We start from the raw sequence: 18,539 nt of genomic DNA, 5'->3' as shown, positions 1-18,539 counted from the left end.
GCTGAGCTGAATGGTATTCTAACTGTGGCTTCTAGTCAGGGAACCCTCTAAACAGAAGACTCATTCTCAGTTTCAACCACTGCAGACCAGCAAGTTTAAAGGGAACCTCCGGAAAGGGGCAAGACCAACCCCCACCATGACACATAACTGCGTGATTACATGGTTGCAGCAGTGCTACTCCAAAACTGGTCTGCAGATCTTGCCTATCTGCCAACTCTTTGCTACTGGTCCATGACAAAGCACAGAACAAGCACTTAGAAATTTTAACAGCAGTTTGACAGAATACTTTTATATGTTATATCTAGAATAAAAACTTTATGCTTTTGTGTCTTTTATTTCTCTAGACATTCACTCTCATTGTATATTACTAAAGTATTGGGCCATGGCAACTGGCCCTGCAGCACAGACAGCTTCAGCATTAGGTTACAATAACTAAGTAGCTGAGTGCAAACAAGTATCTTTCATAACTCAGCAGGACACTACTACTTTGGCCCTAGTACATTTCACTTCAAAACAAAAAATATGATAAAACCATGGCATTTTTCTTCATTCCATCTAATAAGAAAACAAGTGTGTTTTCCTATCAGGAATAAAGTAAAAAGCAGATTCCAGTGCACATTCCAGTCCAGACTTTCACCATATTGAAAGTGATCAATGTCCAGAAGGCTTTTATTCCAATGTTGATGAAGACTCCAGACACAGTACTCTGTTCAGAACTGGAAGGTATCACAGTAGGAAAAACCCTGCATATGAGGCAGAAATTCTGAACTCAAATTCTGGCTTTACTGCCTAAAGGCTTTTTGACATTGTGTAAGTGATAATCTCACTGAACCACTTCTGTTAACTACAAAAAGTGGAGATTAAAATCCTCCACCCAATCTACATCTTAAGAGTGTTGTGAGAATAAAGTAAAATAACGTCTGTGGAACGTGCCTCATAAAGAATAAAGTGCAGCAGAGGCGACGACGGGATTAACATTGTGAGTTCAGCCTTCAAAGAGTTGACAGATTCAAAGGAAACAGCCCCTAACATGGTACAGTGAGGAACCGACCAGAATACTGACATTCTTCAAATATCTTGTTAAAGATTCACCAGATTAGAAACACTGCCTTCAAACTCTTCTCAGCGCAGAAAGCACTCTTGTTTTCTAACAAACTGTTAGGTATGTCTATTTTCATCCTGCCAGGCGTACAGCACCCTTGGTGGGCAGCACGAGGGAGGAAGAGGAGAGCACATGGTCCCCGTCCTGGAGCAGCTCACAGTGCAGGGTGCGCCAGTGGAGGGCTCGAGGCTGTGTGTGACTCTTGAACATGGCAGGAATTAGGGAAGAGCAACTCTTTCCCATTTTAACTTGTACAGCTATTTGGAGACCCTCTCAAAAAGGACCACAAACTTAAAAATTCACCATTTCATTCCTGTTGTTTAAGCAAGAGAAGACCAGAAAATTATAATGTATTTTAGCTTTATTGATGACATATTACAGTAGACAAACAAGTAGACAAACACATGCTTTATAAAATATACATTCTCATGTGTGAGAAAATATAAATAGATACTAGGAAAGGGCCACACTGAACACAACAACTTGACTTATAACTCTCTTGAGGTACATCCAGTACCAGGGCTGCTCAGACTGACATCCTCTGATAGGGATAAAAAGGGAGAACAAGGGGAAAGTAGACGATAGAAGTAGTCTCTCAATGGATCAAGAGGCCACTTTAAGTAGCCAAGAGATATTCCAAGAGCACTTGACCACCTGATGATCAATTTCTCTTTCAAGACAGAGTTGACAAAAGATCACTCTACTCCTTACATTTAAGAACAGGCTCAAATCAAGCTGTTTATGCACCTTCACCCCACCTGTTGGTAGAGATTATTAGGATTGCTAAGAAACACTCAACACATAACCTTGAGGGAACAGGTCCAAATATTACTCCTCACACACATACCCATGCACGCAAGCAAACACACACACACACACACACACACCCCTTACTATCCACAAAACCTCCAGGTGATTTGTGGGATTTCGGGTGTTGTTTTGTTAAGAGAAGCTTGTAACATATCTCAATTCAGAACATGTTATTTTTGTCAACAAACAAGGCAGTTGTTCGAAAACAAAATAAAGAAAATTAAGGCTAACTGATGTTGACTTTGACTGTACTCCAAACAAAAAAGTTTTAAGTTAGAAGAAGCCAAAGTGAACTGGGAAAGAGACCACGTAAAAGATAAATGAAACATAACTTATAGGTTGCCTAAAAATCTTAGCTCAACTTTCCAAGGTCCAACTGTTTCATGATTAACTTCAGTAATCTGCATCAAAAAGCAAAGTAAGAAATGGAGGCTGTAGCATAAAATGACAGCCAATTTACTTCTCATACTCCATTAACCTTTTGGCATCTCTGTGGATATTAAAATTAGAAAAGGCCGTAACACACTTGGGTAAAATACTGGGTATAAACCTGAACATCACAATTCCAACCCCATTCCAAATGGAGTCCAACGGATACAAAGAAACAAGTAAAAAAGAGTAAAAGGGAGGGTTATAATACATTATAGGCTTTAAAATTTTTTATTATGGTAATACCATTTGGGTTAGGAGCATTATAGATTTTCTCAGAAGAATAAGCCCCGAGTTTCAGGTTTTCAGTCATTAGCACAGAACAGGGTCCTTCTGTCAACCAAAGAACATAATCTTTTAGTTTAAAAAAAAACAAAACTTTTTAAGTGCTCTACGCTTACTGTATATAAAGGATTCTGAAAGACACAGTTTTTACACTGTCAGATTGCTTCTGGAGATTTCCAATGATACAATTGAAAGAGCTTGCCCATATTCCATTTCAATGCAGAAATTTCTTCAATGCTATTAACAGATGATTATTTAGCTTCTGTGTATACTTTTCCCATGAAAAGCTGATTATTCCAATCGTCAGACAAATCTAATTGTTAGAGTGTTAGCTTATATAGAATTATTGGCAAGTGTGTACTGCATCTCCCTTTAACTTCTGCCCCGCTGATATGACCCGTCTGCTGGAATAAAAAGAGTGAATCTAATCTTTGTTTCATATGACAACCCTTTAAGTAACTAAAGACTTTTATCATCTCTCCTTTTAGGAAAATGGATAATAGAGTCTAAGTTGCTTATTTAATGTCTTAATGTTTCTTTTACAATTTCCCAGCAGGCAGTGTGAAGGCAACTGTTTTTAGACATGAAAGTTACCTTAAGAAAAATACACACAAAGCACTCTAAGACGGCACATTAGAGGGAATGGCACACTGGGCTGGGTTTCTGGTATTTCCTATTCTACAGATTAACTTACAACTAGGGAAAGCACTTTAGAGGCTACTAAGTGACAGAGAGCCTATGGGTCAGGTATAGACTCTATGGCAGGAAGGCTTTGCGTACAAGGAAAATGTTATTTCTTCTTCCAGGAAGACTTACAGAATCAATCTAAGAGGGGCACAAACAAATTAAGAGAATGTATGTATCCCTACTGATATGAAGTGGTAACTGGGTGGGGGACAGAGAGTATCGCTCTCAGCATTTTAGTCTGCCTTGCTTTTGCAACATTGCTGATTAAATTGGTGGCAGGCAGACATTACACTGCTGGGAAGAAACACTGTTGAGCCACTAATCCTGCTGACAGTAGAACATCTGCTTGGTCAAAAACACACACAATAATGAAAAATTTCAGGAATTTCATCTCCTAAGATTAGAATTTATTAAACTTACTATTGTTTTAAGACCAGGGTAGCCGATCCACATTTACACAAATTCCTGACTAGCTTTGTAGGCAAGTTTTTTAGTTATTTAGGAAAGCTACCAATACCTGGGAGGACATCTCAACCATTCGAGTCAATATAATAAAGAACCTGGCCATTTGGGAGATCAGCCGGACACCACTGGCACTAGAAGGACCACTGCCAGAGCAGAGGCAGCAATCGTGTACTTTACGTTTTCTAGAGCACTGGTTCACAACCTGTTTTTTGTCCTCCCACATGTAACAGCTGATGCTACCTTGCAGTCTTGCTCTAACTCCACCTTTTTCACGAAAGAACATCAGAATCTAAGAGTACTATAATTAGAGGGATGACCTTGAATACATTAGAAAAGTGAGTGAGTCACAAACTAGTTAAATTAGTTGTGGCACATCTCTCAACTGATTCTGATACTCTGATGTGCTGTAACACTAGCATTCAGACCTGCTGTTCTGGAGCGCAATGGCTGGTTCTCAATCTAGTCAAGATTCTTTATGCTGACTGACACTGTTTTAGAAGCTAACTATTTCTCCTCCTCCTGAGTATCTCTTATAGCATTACTCCTGCTATAGAGGAAATAAATCTGGCTCAAGTCAGAGTAAGCAGCATCACTCCTGTTCTACTCTAAAACATATTTCATGAAAGCAGCTTTTTATTAGAGTAGATAATCCTCCTTGATTCCTGGAGGGATCACAGATTCACAGAATGTTACAGCTGGAAAGGGCTTTAGAGCATCTAGTAAAATGCCCTCGCTTCATAAATGAGAAAGTCAGGCTGAGAAGTAAAGGTACTTGCCCTTGATTACATAACTAGTAAGCAGCAGAGCTAGGCACTAAATTAGGTTTCTTGATTCTAAGTCAGTCCGGTACAAATTATACTACAACCTAGTAAGTAAGAAGAGGGATCAGAAATTGAAGGGAGAGGAAAATAGTGATATTTAAGAAGTTCAAAGTGAAAATGAAGAGAGGCTGACAATTTAAAAAGGAAAAAGAGAAAGGCATGGTGGTATCAAACAGCTAGAGAAGTGCTGCTGCCTGTGGGAGAAAAATTTAGGATTGAAAAACAGTATGAAATTCAGCTAAACTTCCTGGCAAAGAGCTGAGAAATTATGTGAGTTTAAAACCCTTGAAATGTACAATGACCGAGAAATAGATATTTTCATTTAAGTGGCTGAAGTCATCTAGTCCTCACTAAAATTAGAGGACAGAATCCAACAGCCTTTCTTTCTGAAAGCTGAAAGAAAGAAGCGCTTTAGTCCATTACACTTTATTAGAGCACTAAGTCTTTCGTTTACATAAAGCTACTTGCTATCAGAAATTCAAGAAAACTTTTTGGCTTAAATAACCACTTATACAAACCAAGGACCACTCTAAAGCTTTACAGTATAAGAATTTCTGCACATTCTTCTACTCCCAAAAGCAGTCCTCCCTTCTTAAGACACACCATGCATTGGTAGAAGAGATATTATTTTAAAACACACACACACACACAGAAAAAAAAAAGCAATCTTTAGTTTCCTCGTCAACTAAGTACTTTGCTGAAAGAAGATATTCCCAAAATAAGTTTTACTTTATCTATGTGCATATGGCAATGACAAGACTACTAGTCTTTTGAAAAAGACTTTTTATGCTAGGAAGTTTATATTACCTGGCACTGGTAAACAGATGACAAACGATGAGATGTACAAATTTTTAGGTATCAATAGAGTGGTTAATTACACCACGACTGTATCTGTGTGTACACAATCACTAGGTACCCTGCCTCTATACTTAAGACTTCTTGACAAACATGTATTTAAAACTTTAAACAAAGTCTTTGGATTCACTAAACCAAGTTGTACAAAATCTGTGGTCTGAGAAGCTGCTGTCAATATTATAACTGGATATTGTATATAATTTTTTGGCATATCAAAAATATTTACATTGCAACACATATGATTGATGAATACAAAAATTATTTATAAATGCACATATATTTACAATGAGATCCCTGGGCGGTAGGGATCAAAAGAAAAAAAGAGAGAGAGAAAGAGAGAGAGATTCACAAGAATACAAAACCCCTGACCTGGTAATAGTTGGTCAAGTCTTGGATTCTTGTCAAAGACCTTGAATATCAAAGCCCCACTCTCAACTGGAGGATTAAAACCACTGCAGAATCCCAGGCATACTCCCCAGGGGTCTCCAAAGTTATTTTTGTTCCTTGGAAGGCAAACTAGAACAGCGCTGTTTGCTCAGGATCATTCTGCAGGTTGAGACAGTCCAGGATGTTAAGCAGCCATGCGAGTCTTCCTAATAGGCGATGCTCACCTGGGCACATCCCAGTAGAACCACCAGACAGCACTCTGTGCTCTTACCTTCCTCCGCCCGTGCTGCACATTTCCTATTAGGTGTACCCATTTCGGTCAGCCACTACGCTTTCTTCGTCAAGTATAAGCCCAAACAAATGCCTAGCCCACCATGGTGTGGTCAGATGTAATTGTAGACAAAGAGTAAAGCAAATGCTGACTTTTGGGGGTTTCTTCTGAACTCTGAGGTAGTTAATACAAAATCAAATAATTTGCGTCTGCCCAGATTTCATCCTGGAGTGAGTTTCATGTGCCCTCACCGCCATCTTGAATGTTACGAGTCCTACTAAAATCAAAAGCGTGGTCGTGTAACCTGTGACAGGGCATGGGGGAAGTGGAACAGTCTGGATCACTCTCTGCCAGGCCCTCATTCTGATGGAGTTGTGGTGACTCAAGGACTGACTGCTGGGAAAAAGGAGGATGAGGCATACCTGATTCTTTGCTTATGTTCCACAGAGGCCGCTGCAAGGTTTCTGAGAACGAAAGACAGTAATAATTATCAGTGGTGAATGGAAGTTTAAAATTAATTTTCTAAAACTTAATTTTCTTCTACCTAAGTCTTCAAATAAAGACACCCAATATTCATGAATAAGATCAAATGTATACTTGCCATTTTCTCAGCAACAACCAAAAAAAGAAAACAAAACAAAAACTAGAACCATGGTCTTTCAAACCCTTCTACTCAACAACTTTACCAATTAATTACTGAAACCATGCCATGTGTCATCTACTTTCACCTATTATTAGTGTTTCTGCTGCTATAAAAATTAAAACTCTTTATAGACACATGGAAACAGACTAAAAGATTATTAGTACCCATATGATAAAGAGAACTGCAAAATACACAGATAAAAATCATGACTCAGTGCAGTCATTACAGCTTTAAATAACAATTAAATGCCTATTTTAAAAATAAACAACCATCCCCCTCCAGCTTCTAGCATGCTAATAAGTCTAACAACAAAATAATAACCAAAAGCTGGTATTTTAAATCAGGTTATCTGTACTCTGGTTTCAAAAATATGCGTTTCTCCTCATTATTTACTGCAGTGATGGGCTCTTTCCCCAGAAAACATTTACTGAAAGTTATATTAACTTCATGGGGATGCATTTTGGAAAAAGCTAGCCAAACAGTCTAGAAACAAACACTCAGAAATAAAAATAAAACCCTTGTGCAAAGTAAGCTAGGGCAGGGTTTCTCAAGCTTTAATATGCATACAAATAACCCAGAAATTGTGTTAAAATATACTCTGGTTCACTAGGTCTGGGGTGGGACCCACGCTCTGCATTTCTAACAAGCTCCTAGGTATGGTGATGCTGACAGACCATACTCTGAGTAGCAAGGAGCTACAGCACCCTAGCTAAGGAACGAGCAATGCACCAAAGCACTCTCATTTGATGATTTCCTCAATTACATACTGGATTAACAATTAAGGTAATCCCAAAGTTGGGGAAAGATACACTGCATTTTTAGTTCTACTTAAAGTTACTTTGTGTGTATACAGCTCTTCTAGGACATGGGAAAACGGATTCACTGTGGGTGCCTTCCTCCCATGGACACAGAATTTTAAACACAAGAGACCAACTTCAATAACAGGATATTTTTCTCTGACCTGTACCCTGTTTAGAAAACTTTAGAGCTGGTCTCTTAACAAAGAACAATGGAGCACACCTTAAAAGTCCATGTCATTTCATTTACTCCAGCCAGAACCATCCCTGGAAGCGCCACTATACAATGTCTCCCCCCGTAAACCTGCAGTGCTCAGCCCCACCCTATCTCCAATGCTCTTCCATTTCAGGCTGACAGGAGGGTGACAGCTGATGAAAAGCCTAGATGCACAGGAAGACATGCTCAGTAGTGCCCTTCATGGTCTAGAAAAAGTTTTGTTTTGTTTTGCCTTGTTTTACTGACTGGGTTGTTTCAAATGCCTCATCTGCACAATATAAGGTGTTTCTTTTTCAGGGCTACTGTCCCCAAACTGCTTTCCCACTTATGGCCCTGACTGTAATACTTCATAGACAAAAGTAAATACCTGCCAAGTGATACTGACATTCAACATTTACCTGATAGAACAGCAACCAAACAGAACATTTTTAAATCTTCTCAGTGAAAATCTTCACCAAATTATGCCCAAATTATTATATCCTTAGCATTTCAAGTCTCCATTATTTAAATAAATGTGGAAGAAAAAAGTAATGCCTGTATGAAACTTCTTTATAGAAACTTTCTAAATGGCTTCTGAATCTTTAGAAGTAAGAGCTTGTTGCTCCCACAAAAGCTGTTTTCACCCTAAAGATCCAGACTTCTCTCTAAATTTAGTCTCTAAAAATCTCGGGCTCTAGTTTATACTAGTTAACAGTAGCTAATTACTCTATTAAATCAACTTGTTTGCTTCCATCAAATGAGAGAGCTACCTATATGACAGGAGGAAAAAATCAAATAGGTGAAAGTGAAAACAAACCAAAATTAACAAAAACCACTGTGCCCTTTACCACTGCTTTTCTGTGTGGAAGAAAGTTTCTTCTCATTTATCCTTTCATGGTTGGTGGGAAAGGCAGACATCTCTCTACTTGCTGATGATACCAGGCTCTCCAGAGTAGTGGCATCTTGGGGAGGATGTGCTAAATAAGTCTCTTTGGGCATCTGGACCATGAGGCTGGACAGTGTCTGATCCAGAACATCCTCTTCAGCAATATAGGTGTATGGACAGTATTCACGGGTCCGTGAGTAGATGTTAGCATTGTCATAACAATCTGAGCAGATAACTCGGGTGCCAGGGCCACCTAATGACAACATGGGAAAGAACCCAAACATCCTTCAGTTAAGGAATCTGTATTGCCAACCATTACTTGTCTCTAACAGTTGTCGTCACTGTCATCATAGCTGGCATTTGTTAAAAACTTACATTATAAACCAGTTGAAGTTTCAAGGTCTTTCTGTAAATTAACTAATTTAATCCTTATAACATCCCTATGAGGTAAGTATTATTATCATCCCTATTTTACAGACACAGTAACTACAACACAGAGAGGTTAGGTAACTTGCCTGAAGCCATACTGCCCAAGTGGAGGGCTGAAATTTAAACTCAAGCCCTCTGGCTCCAGCACCCATCTTTGTCCAGCCTCGATAAGCTCATGCTCAAATCAAGGGAGCCAAGATAAGGCTGGCACTGTGCTACAAGACACATTTGCCTTAAGCAAACTAAAACATGAGGTTAAGCAACACTAATTGCTAAAAGGACCCCGAGAGAAAGCCTCTGACGGTCAAGAGTCCTGCCTGACAAGATTGTGTTTGGCAGAAGTACAAGTTTAATAATGAGCTCCCTGAACCAATATGTGCTTTGAAAACTGAATGATAAAAGAGAAAAAAGTGAGACAGACTTCCTGGTGGTCCAGTGGTTAAGACTCTGTGCTCCCAATGCAGGGGCCCAGGTTCGATCCCTGGTCAGGGAACTAGATCCCGCATGCAGCAACTAAGAGCCCTCATGTCACAACTGAAGATCCCATGTGCCGCAACTAAGACCTGACACAGCCAAATAAATAAATTTTTTTTTAATTAAAATGAAAGAGAAGAAAGTGAGAAATAAAGAGTGTTACTTATTCATGATCAAGAAACAGAATGTTAGAACTGGAAAAGAACCAGAAGTAATTAAGTTTAACCCAGAAAACAGTGTCATTTCCTACAAATTTCAAAAAGTAGAGGCTTTTAAATACTCTTTAAAAAGCTAGAGGGACTTCTCTGGTGATCCAATGGTTAGACTCAGTGCCTTCACTGCCATAGCCCTAAGTTCAATTCCTGGTCAGGGAACTAAGATCCCACAAGCTACACGGAGAGGGGGGCCTAGAAACACCCCCCTTTCCATGGAAAGCCAAAATAAAATCCAATCTGTCAATTACATAGAGAAATTCTGTTAACACCCAGTCTAAAAAAAAATCTCTGTAGAAATGGAACAGACCTTCCACTGAAGTACTACACAAATTTGCATAAAGAAACTGTGAGACTCCTGAGAGAAATGTTTCATAATATTTTTAAAATGAGAAAATTAAAGCTCAGATTTTAAGTAACTTGTTCATGACCACATGGCTGGAAAGAGGAACTGCGAGTCAAATACAATTCTATCATTTAATTCACCTCCCTGTGTTCTGTCACTCCCTATGGGAAGGGTGGAGTGGGAAAAGGTAGTGTTGAGAAGTCAGGTTCACTTAATTATATCTCCCTGATGTTCTCCAATATATGCTGAGAATCATCAATGCCCTTTAAACTTTAGTGAATGTCTACCTGTCAGCAAGAGAAACAACCTTCCCTGAATGTGGTCTGAAGGGTGCTCATGCCTGAAAAGGATAAAGACACCTGAAAAATGTTCCTAGAGCATCTCCTTCCCATAACAATACTTTGGTTTGGGAGCCTCTGCTGTGTTCTCCAATCCCTTGTATAAGGATGTGTTCCTTCTTTCTGTCAGATGGTTTTCTTCTCTGTTAAGACTTTAGTCAATTTTCATCCTAGTTTGCATGGGGCCAAATGTTTTCACTTCAGGTTAATGGGGAAAACTATACACTTAAAAAAACAAAGAAATGCAAAACTCAACAGGTTAGGCTGAAATTGTAAGCACAGACAACAAACAGTCATTACCATCAGCAGCTCGGTGTAAATATCCATTGGCAGGAGGCATAAGTTGCTGATGACTGCCTGCCTCAGAGCTACTGTAACCTTCCTGTGGCTCAGACAGTGTACCTTGGGAAGACAAGTAGCTGGGAATATCTGCAGGCAGATTGAGCTCCTCTGTAAAAGAGATATCTGTAACTCTCAAGTAAAGTTTAGCAATTTAAGCCAACACTCAGAAGACTATTTTACAAATGTATTCTACTTTGGTACTAATGGCCAGGAAAATGCTACGTACCTAGGAACTCAACAGCTCTTAGAATTTTCTCTGAAAACTATTCCTCACTAGAATTACCCCCCCAATCTTCATTTTAAAGTATTACCAAAAGAAACAAAACTTAAAGTCTGAAATCTTATCCACAGACACATTTTCACAATCTGTCTGGCTGCACCTCCTCTCTCACAGGATTTCAGGGTGAGTGAGAGGTGTGAAAGACTGATCTCCGTCATAAGGACTCCACTTTTCCCCACAGAAAAAATACAATGAAAATCAGCCTTAGGCATTAAAGAAAGAAGGTGCACCTGTAACTCTGAAGAGCAAAGTTTTGGGGGACTGTCTACAAATTCTTAAAATTATTCACTAGAGAGGTTCCATTACAGCAAGGAAGTAGGACATTTTAACAGAAAAACTCTCCCTTCTATCACACATAAAGTATCAAAGCGCCTTAGTTTTTTATATTTAACAATAAATCCTACACTACATTCCTTACTCAGGTACAAGCCATAAGGATCAACCAGGTACCACTCACCTGTGTTCGTGATACTATAGTCTTCATTTTTCCTTCTCATGTGGTAAATAACAATGACCCAGATCAAAGAGGTACCCACAACACAGCAGACCACAACAATGATGACAATGCCAACTGTGGTCCAGCCGTCATCTTCATGCCCAATGCTACTCTGGGAAGAGTCACAATTAGGGGATGAAATTACATTTAGATAAATGTGACCACGTTCTGTCCCAAGGGTGTTGGACATAATGCAGGTATATTTCCCAGCATCTTCTAGCCCAGCATCCACAATGATGAGAAGCTGGTTGGCTGCAGCAAAGAAGTGTCGTTCTGTCACCAGCAGGGGTCCATCATCTTTGGTCCAATTGAGGCGAGGGGCAGGACTCCCCCCAGCTATGCACTGTAATACCGCAGTTTCACCTCGGGTTACTGTCTTGTCCTCCAGAGGTCTAATAAATGAGGGTGTCTCTAATAGAAAGATGCATTAAAAAAAATGAGGCAATTTTAATTCTAAAATTCTACTGAATTAGACTAATGAGGTTATGATGAAATAAGCACTTTCATATGCTCATGGGAGGATTAGAAGTTAATGTTTCAGAAAAGCAAAAGCCTCAAAAAGTCTAAATCTCATCTCATGAATTCCACCTTGAGAAGCTACCCTAAGCAAAGAACTCAAAGGTTTATATACAAAAATGTTTACTGCTGGGACTTCCCTGGTGGTCCAGTGGTTAAGAATCCGCCTTCTAATGCAGGGGACGCGGGTTCGATCCCTGGTCAGGGAACTAAGATCCCATCTGCCGTGGAGCAACTAAGCTGCAATGAAGAGTCTACATGCTGCAACTAAGACCTAATGCAGCCAAATAAATAAATTTTTTTAAAAAAATGTTTACTGGGCTTCCTAGGTGGTGGCGCAGTGGTTGAGAATCTGCCTGCCAACGCAGGGGACACAGGTTCGATCCCTGCTCCAGGAAGATCCCACATGCGGCAGAGCAACTAAGCCCGTGCACCACAACTACTGAGCCCATGTGCTGCAACTACTGAAGCCCACGCACCATGCTCTGCAACAAGAGAAGCCACAGCTATGAGGAGCCCGCGCACCACAAAGAAGAGTAGCCCCCACTCACTGCAACTAAAAGAAAGCCTGCGCACAGCAAAAAAAAAGACCCAACACAGCCAATAAAATAAAATAAATAAATAAATAAATAAATTTATTTAAAAAAGAAGTTTACTAAAAAACTAGTTGGAATTTTTAAAGATAAAGGGAAAAAATCTAAAAATCTAGCAGAAAAGTGAGTAAGTAAATTATAGTACAGCCACATGATATTTTAAGAAGACTTAATGACAAGGTAACCCCGTGATACAATATTAAGTGGAAAAAAGTAGGTATACATAACCACATAAAGATGAGTGTTTTTAAAAGTCCAGAATGTGTCAAAATCTTTAACAGGGTTTGAGTGACTTTCCCTCCTTTTTTAAAATTTTCTGCATATCTTAAATTTTTAAAACAATAAACTTATTTTTCTGATTACACAAGTAATTGCAAAAACCAACACATTTTAAAAAACCCTAACACCTAGAGGAAAACAGAATTTGCCTTGGATTTGAGTCACATGAAGAAAAGTGTTCTCATAAGAAAAAAAATCGACTTGTCAGAGGAAATCTATGGGGAAAAAACATTTTACCAGAACATAGGATTAACAGGAGCACACTGGAAGGGAAAACAGGAAATCTAACCAGAAGACAGGTCATTTTTTTGGTCTTATAAATTTTTTTTAAGAAATGAACTAGGACTGCAGCAAAGAAGTGTCATTCTGTCACCAGCAGGAGGCACATGAAAAGCTGCTCAACATCACTAATTACTAGAGAAATGCAAATCAAAACTACAATGAGGTATCACCTCACACCGGTTAGAATGGGCATCATCAGAAAATCTACAAACAGTAAATGCTGGAGAGGGTGTGGAGAAAAGGGAACACTCTTGCACTGTTGGTGGGAATGTAAATTGATACAGCCACTATGGAGAACAGTATAGAGGTTTCTTGCAAAACTAAAAATAGAATTATCATATGACCCAGCAATCCCACTGCTGGGCATATATGCAGAGAACACCATAATTCAAAAAGACACACGCACTCCAATGTTCACTGCAGCACTATTCACAATAGCCAGGACATGGAAGCAACCTAAATGTCCATCAACAGATGAATGGATAAAAAAGATGTGGTATATATATACAATGGAATATTACTCAGCTGTAAAAAGCAATGGAACTGGGACATCTGTAGAGACATGGATGGACCTAGAGACTGTCATATAGAGTGAAGTGAGTCAGAAAGAGAAAAACCAATATCGTATATTAACACATATATGTGGAACAGAGAAAAATGGTACAGATCAACTGGTTTGCAAGGCAGAAACAGAGACACAGATGTAGAGAACAAACATATGGACACCAAGTGGCGAAAGTGGGGAGGGTTGGGGGGGAATGAATTGGGAGACTGAGATACCAAATTGTACACTCTAAATATATGCAGTTTATTGTATGTTAACTGTATCTCAACAATAGTTCTTAAAAAAATAAAATTAAAAAAATATATATATATAATGAATAACACAGAGCCACTGCTATTAAGAAGCTTTCAAAACCATGATGGAGAAAGATGATTAAACAAGTAATTATAAAAAAAAAAAAAGAAATGAACTAGGACTTCTCTGGTGTGCAGTGGTTAAGAATCTGCCTACCAATGCAGGAGACATGGATTCGATCCCTGGTCCGGGAAGATCCCACATGCCTTGAAGCAACTAAGCCAACGTGCCACAACTACTAAGCCTATGCTCTAGAGCCTGTAAGCCACAACTATTGAGCCCACATGCCACAACTACTGAAGCTCGTGCACCTAGAGCCCATGCTCTGCAACAAGAGAAGCCACCGCAATGAGAAGCCTGCACACTGCAACAGAGTAGCCCCCGCTCGCCACAACTAGAGACACAATTAGAGAAAGCCCATGCGCAGCAACGAAGACTCAATGCAGCCAATAAATAAATTTCAAAAAAAGAAGACAAAAGCTATTTTAAAAAAATGAACTGGGGGGGAAGTTAAATTGTCTCAAGTTCTCTGTGAAAGCAATATGTGAGGCAGTATAAAACTACAAACTCACTACTGAATAGCAGAAAAAACACATATATGAAGTAGAAAACTTACAGAGGGAAATATAACAGGATAAAGGAATTTGCATTTTCAATTCATGGGATAAAAATCTCTAATTCTGCCCTCAAAATTTCCCCAGATTTCAGTTAAGTGATCCACTAATATCCTAAGCTGACATACCTCTGTATAAATTAGCAGAACAAGGAAACAAAGATATAAGGATTCCAAATGAAATCTCAAACTTAAGATTTTTCTTGCCATTAAGACCAAGAGTTAGGGCTTCCTAGGTGGCGCAGTGGTTAAGAATCCGCCTGCCAATGCAGAGGTCATGAGTTCGATCCCAGCTCCAGGAAGATCCCACATGCCGCAGAGCAACTAAGCCCGTGTGCCAAAAAAACAAAACAAAACAACAAAAAAAAAACAAAGACCAAGAGTTGGAAAAAAAAAAAACAAAAAAAACCCAAGAGTCAGGGACTTCCCTAGTGGTCCAGTGGCTGAGAATCCACCTTCCAATGCAGGGGACACAGATTCGATTCCTGGTCAGGGAACTAAGATCCCACATGTCATGGGGCAACTAAGCCTGAGCACCATAACTAGAGAGCCAACACACTGCAACTACTGAGCCCACGTGCTCTGAAGCCCATGCGCCACAATGAAGAGCCTCCACGCCGCAACTAAGACCTCATGCAGACAAAAATAAAAATTAATTAATCAATTAATTCTAAAAAAAGACCAAGAGTTGATCCATAATAAAAAGACTCCCATAAAAGCAGGAATCACAGAGCAGTAAACATACCTAACACGATAAGTGAGGCATTTGCTGAGAGGCCGCCTGCTATATTCTGTGCCATGCAGCTGTAGATCCCCATGTCTTCTATTTTCACATTTGCAATGAAGAAGACATCATCCTCAGGCATGACATGCATGCGTCTCTCTCGAGCCGCAGGAAAGTCAGTACCACCATCTTTCTGCCAGGAAATCTGAGGTGCAGGGTGCCCCTCTGCAGCACATTCTAATCTGGCCATGGCACCAGTGCGAATAGTTAGATCCATTGGAGTTTTCAGAAAAGATGGCATCTCTGTTCCAAAAAAGATCACCAAGAGAAAGTCGGTGGGGAAAAAATATATACATACACATACACACATACATACATACAAGGGAGAATCTATTAGGCAAAATACCAACTGTTGTAATGCTTTATTTCTTTGAGAAGACATGCTCTCTGGATTGGCAGTAAATACAACTTCAGAGGCCATCTTTTCTCCCAGAACCTCAGAGCATGGAGTAGAGTGATGACTAACTCTTACAGAATGTGTGGCAAATCTACCTGATCTCCTTGATAGGGACAGAAAAAGCAGAGGCCACAAACCTTTTTGAACTCGTATTTTAGAACTTAATATTTACTATGACTCTCTTACTTAAGAGACTAAATGGTGCTTCCCAAACACCTACAAAGCTGTCACAGCAACTGCCTGATAAAAAAAATTTATGCCTTCAAACATCTCATAAAACAACCCAGAAGCAAGACACATATACATCCTTTGGTTGCACGAAGGCTGAAGTCTTGCAGTTATTCAATCTAATAGGCAATTGATCAAGCTGTTTTGTTTTTTTTTTTAGCCACAATGAAAAAGAGCATTATTTTCAAAAACGATTTTGTGTGGCTACGTTTAGACATTGATAATGATCACTAGGCCCAGAAATGTTCTAAATACTCCCAGTTATTGGACGGTCCTGTGGACAGCATAAGGAATAAATTTCATAGTTTTTAGAATAGAATTATGGTTCTGGAAAGAAAATGGAGAATTTCAAAAAATTTTTTTTCAAAAACATACATAGAAGTGAAAGTAGCCCAACTCCTGCAGCCACAGAATTCACCTTTACCCCTCAGTCAAAGACTAATTAGGGACAGTAAGTGGGTAAATTACCCATCAGTCTATATATTATCACAACCCTGAAGACAAAAACAGTAAGGACCGCCCCCCCATGTCAGATTTAGCCTAATTTTCTTGGTCAAAGTTTCAAAAATTAAACACGAAAAATCCATCTAACTATAAACTATGAGGGAGCATAATTTCTTACCATTCACAGTCAGTTTGGCTTTATGAGAATAGTTAGAACCAAAGTGATTAGTAATAATACACTGATATTTTCCTTCTTCTGTGAAATTCACATTGAAAAGATGTAAGACACTAGTATATTCCAGAGCTTCTCCAGCTTGTTGCTGATAACGGATAAAATTCTCAATATCAGCATCATACAAGATTTCACTGTCTTTGCGCCACAGAGCAGACATGGGCGAATCACTGCTGCTCACTGCAGTGCACGTCAGAGTCACGTTCATGCCTCTTAGAGCAACCGTGGTTTCAGGATGGGTTCTTATCTGTGGCTTGAGAAAATCATCTAAGGGAAAAAAAAATGGGGCAAGAGCCAAGTCAGTTATTTATTTTTGGTTTCTACAGATTCAATTTTAAAACAATGTGAAACTGCATGTTCTGTTAACAAAATGTCACGTCAAGGTTGAAAGGGACTATAGAGCTAGAATCTAATTTCCTTGTTTTAAGATGATGAAAATGATGCCCAGAAGGTCAAATGACTTGCTCTAAGATATGTAAGTCAGCAGCTAAGCCTGGACTGGAACACAGGTTTTCAGGCTTCAGGCCTTAGCACCCTTTCTACCATCCTTTACTGTCACTTATGCTTAGAATGTACTTCTTAATTATTACTAATTACTGGGAAGAGGAGAAACCTAAATCAGAATTTTAAAACACACTCTAATCCTATTACCCCTTGTGTGTATGTGTGTGTTTGTGTATATATATAACATATAAAAATAGGTATTCCTATTAATAAAACATACTATTTTAAAGTCCTCTGTGCATAACTTTCACCTAAAATAGTGAAAAATTCCAAACATGTCAAAAGTCCAACTGAAGACTGACTTAGGACTGGCTAATAAACTATAGATTCATAAATAATAAATTATTGGACTGATTCAGAAAAGCAGGTATATGAATTCAAAACCAATGTCTTCACTGGGGAACATTTCACTGTGTCATAAAAGTGATAACTAAAACAAGAAGATAAAATATATAGTGTATGTTTACGTTTAAAACTAAGAAAAGTCAGAAGGGCATTCATGGTAACGTAAGCAGAATTTAACCATTACTAGGTTCTTTGTTTTTTTCCTTAAAATTTGTAAAAACAAATTATTTTATGTGCCTGAACTTCCAAATGTCCTAAGCCTCTTTAGGTAGACTGTGGAAACAGATCTGGCAACATACAGGTATCTAAATGATCAGTGTTACTGGTGATATGCAACACAGATACACTGATCTAAAAGTTCCACTGTGTAAAGCTAGGAATTAGTTACTTTAAAGGAAATTTAAGTGTAAAAGAAAAATTTCCAAATTGAGAAAAAACAATATAGATGTATACTTGAAATTATAATTAAGTGCTAGAATCAAGACAATTTGTCTACAACTTGTCTACGTCCCTCTTCCTCTCCAAAAAACTCCCAAAACCTGCTGCTTTTATCTTAGGAAAATGCATCAAAAGTAGAAACCAAATGAAATTTGTACATGCATACATCGCTGGTGACAATATAAACTAGTGTTATCTATTTGAAAGCACTTGGTAGCACCTTTCAACATCTACTAAATATAAAACCTACATTTGAATGAATTCATGAAGGAAAAAACTGATACTTTTTGATTTAGGAATCTTACTACTAGATATTTATTCGAAGGTTAACAGTCCCCCTAAAAGAGAAAGGCCTACATTCATAAAGATGCTGTTATACTGACATTATTTCAAATGATCATTTAAGAACACAGAGTAAGAAAACTGCTTATGATATATTAAATCAAAGAACACAAAATTTAAGCTATGATTACA

The 18,539-nt window shown here is 38.7% G+C and overlaps 1 protein-coding gene across 11 annotated transcripts in view; it reads right to left on the bottom strand.

The window, feature by feature from the left end:
- Positions 1-1,457: 1,457 nt before the first annotated feature.
- Positions 1,458-18,539, bottom strand: part of LRIG2 (leucine rich repeats and immunoglobulin like domains 2) — a 58,267-nt gene continuing 41,185 nt past the window's right edge. For 10 of the 11 annotated variants that reach the window (XM_057699081.1, XM_057699244.1, XM_057699327.1 and 7 more), the window contains 6 exons: positions 16,725-17,045; positions 15,439-15,720; positions 11,513-11,962; positions 10,734-10,883; positions 8,597-8,887; positions 1,458-6,576 (listed from right to left, as the gene is read on the bottom strand). In XM_057699081.1, coding sequence (XP_057555064.1) covers positions 6,350-6,576; positions 8,597-8,887; positions 10,734-10,883; positions 11,513-11,962; positions 15,439-15,720; positions 16,725-17,045 — 1,721 coding nt within the window. In that variant the 3' untranslated portion in view covers positions 1,458-6,349. The remainder of the gene's footprint in view (positions 6,577-8,596; positions 8,888-10,733; positions 10,884-11,512; positions 11,963-15,438; positions 15,721-16,724; positions 17,046-18,539) is intronic. The other variant, XM_057699162.1, reaches the window with a different exon arrangement.

This window comes from Hippopotamus amphibius, chromosome 1, assembly GCF_030028045.1.
Source record: "Hippopotamus amphibius kiboko isolate mHipAmp2 chromosome 1, mHipAmp2.hap2, whole genome shotgun sequence".
Classification (NCBI taxonomy): domain Eukaryota; kingdom Metazoa; phylum Chordata; class Mammalia; order Artiodactyla; family Hippopotamidae; genus Hippopotamus; species Hippopotamus amphibius.
Note: the sequence above shows the minus strand (reverse complement) of the source record. Positions and strands in the feature narration are given on the sequence as shown.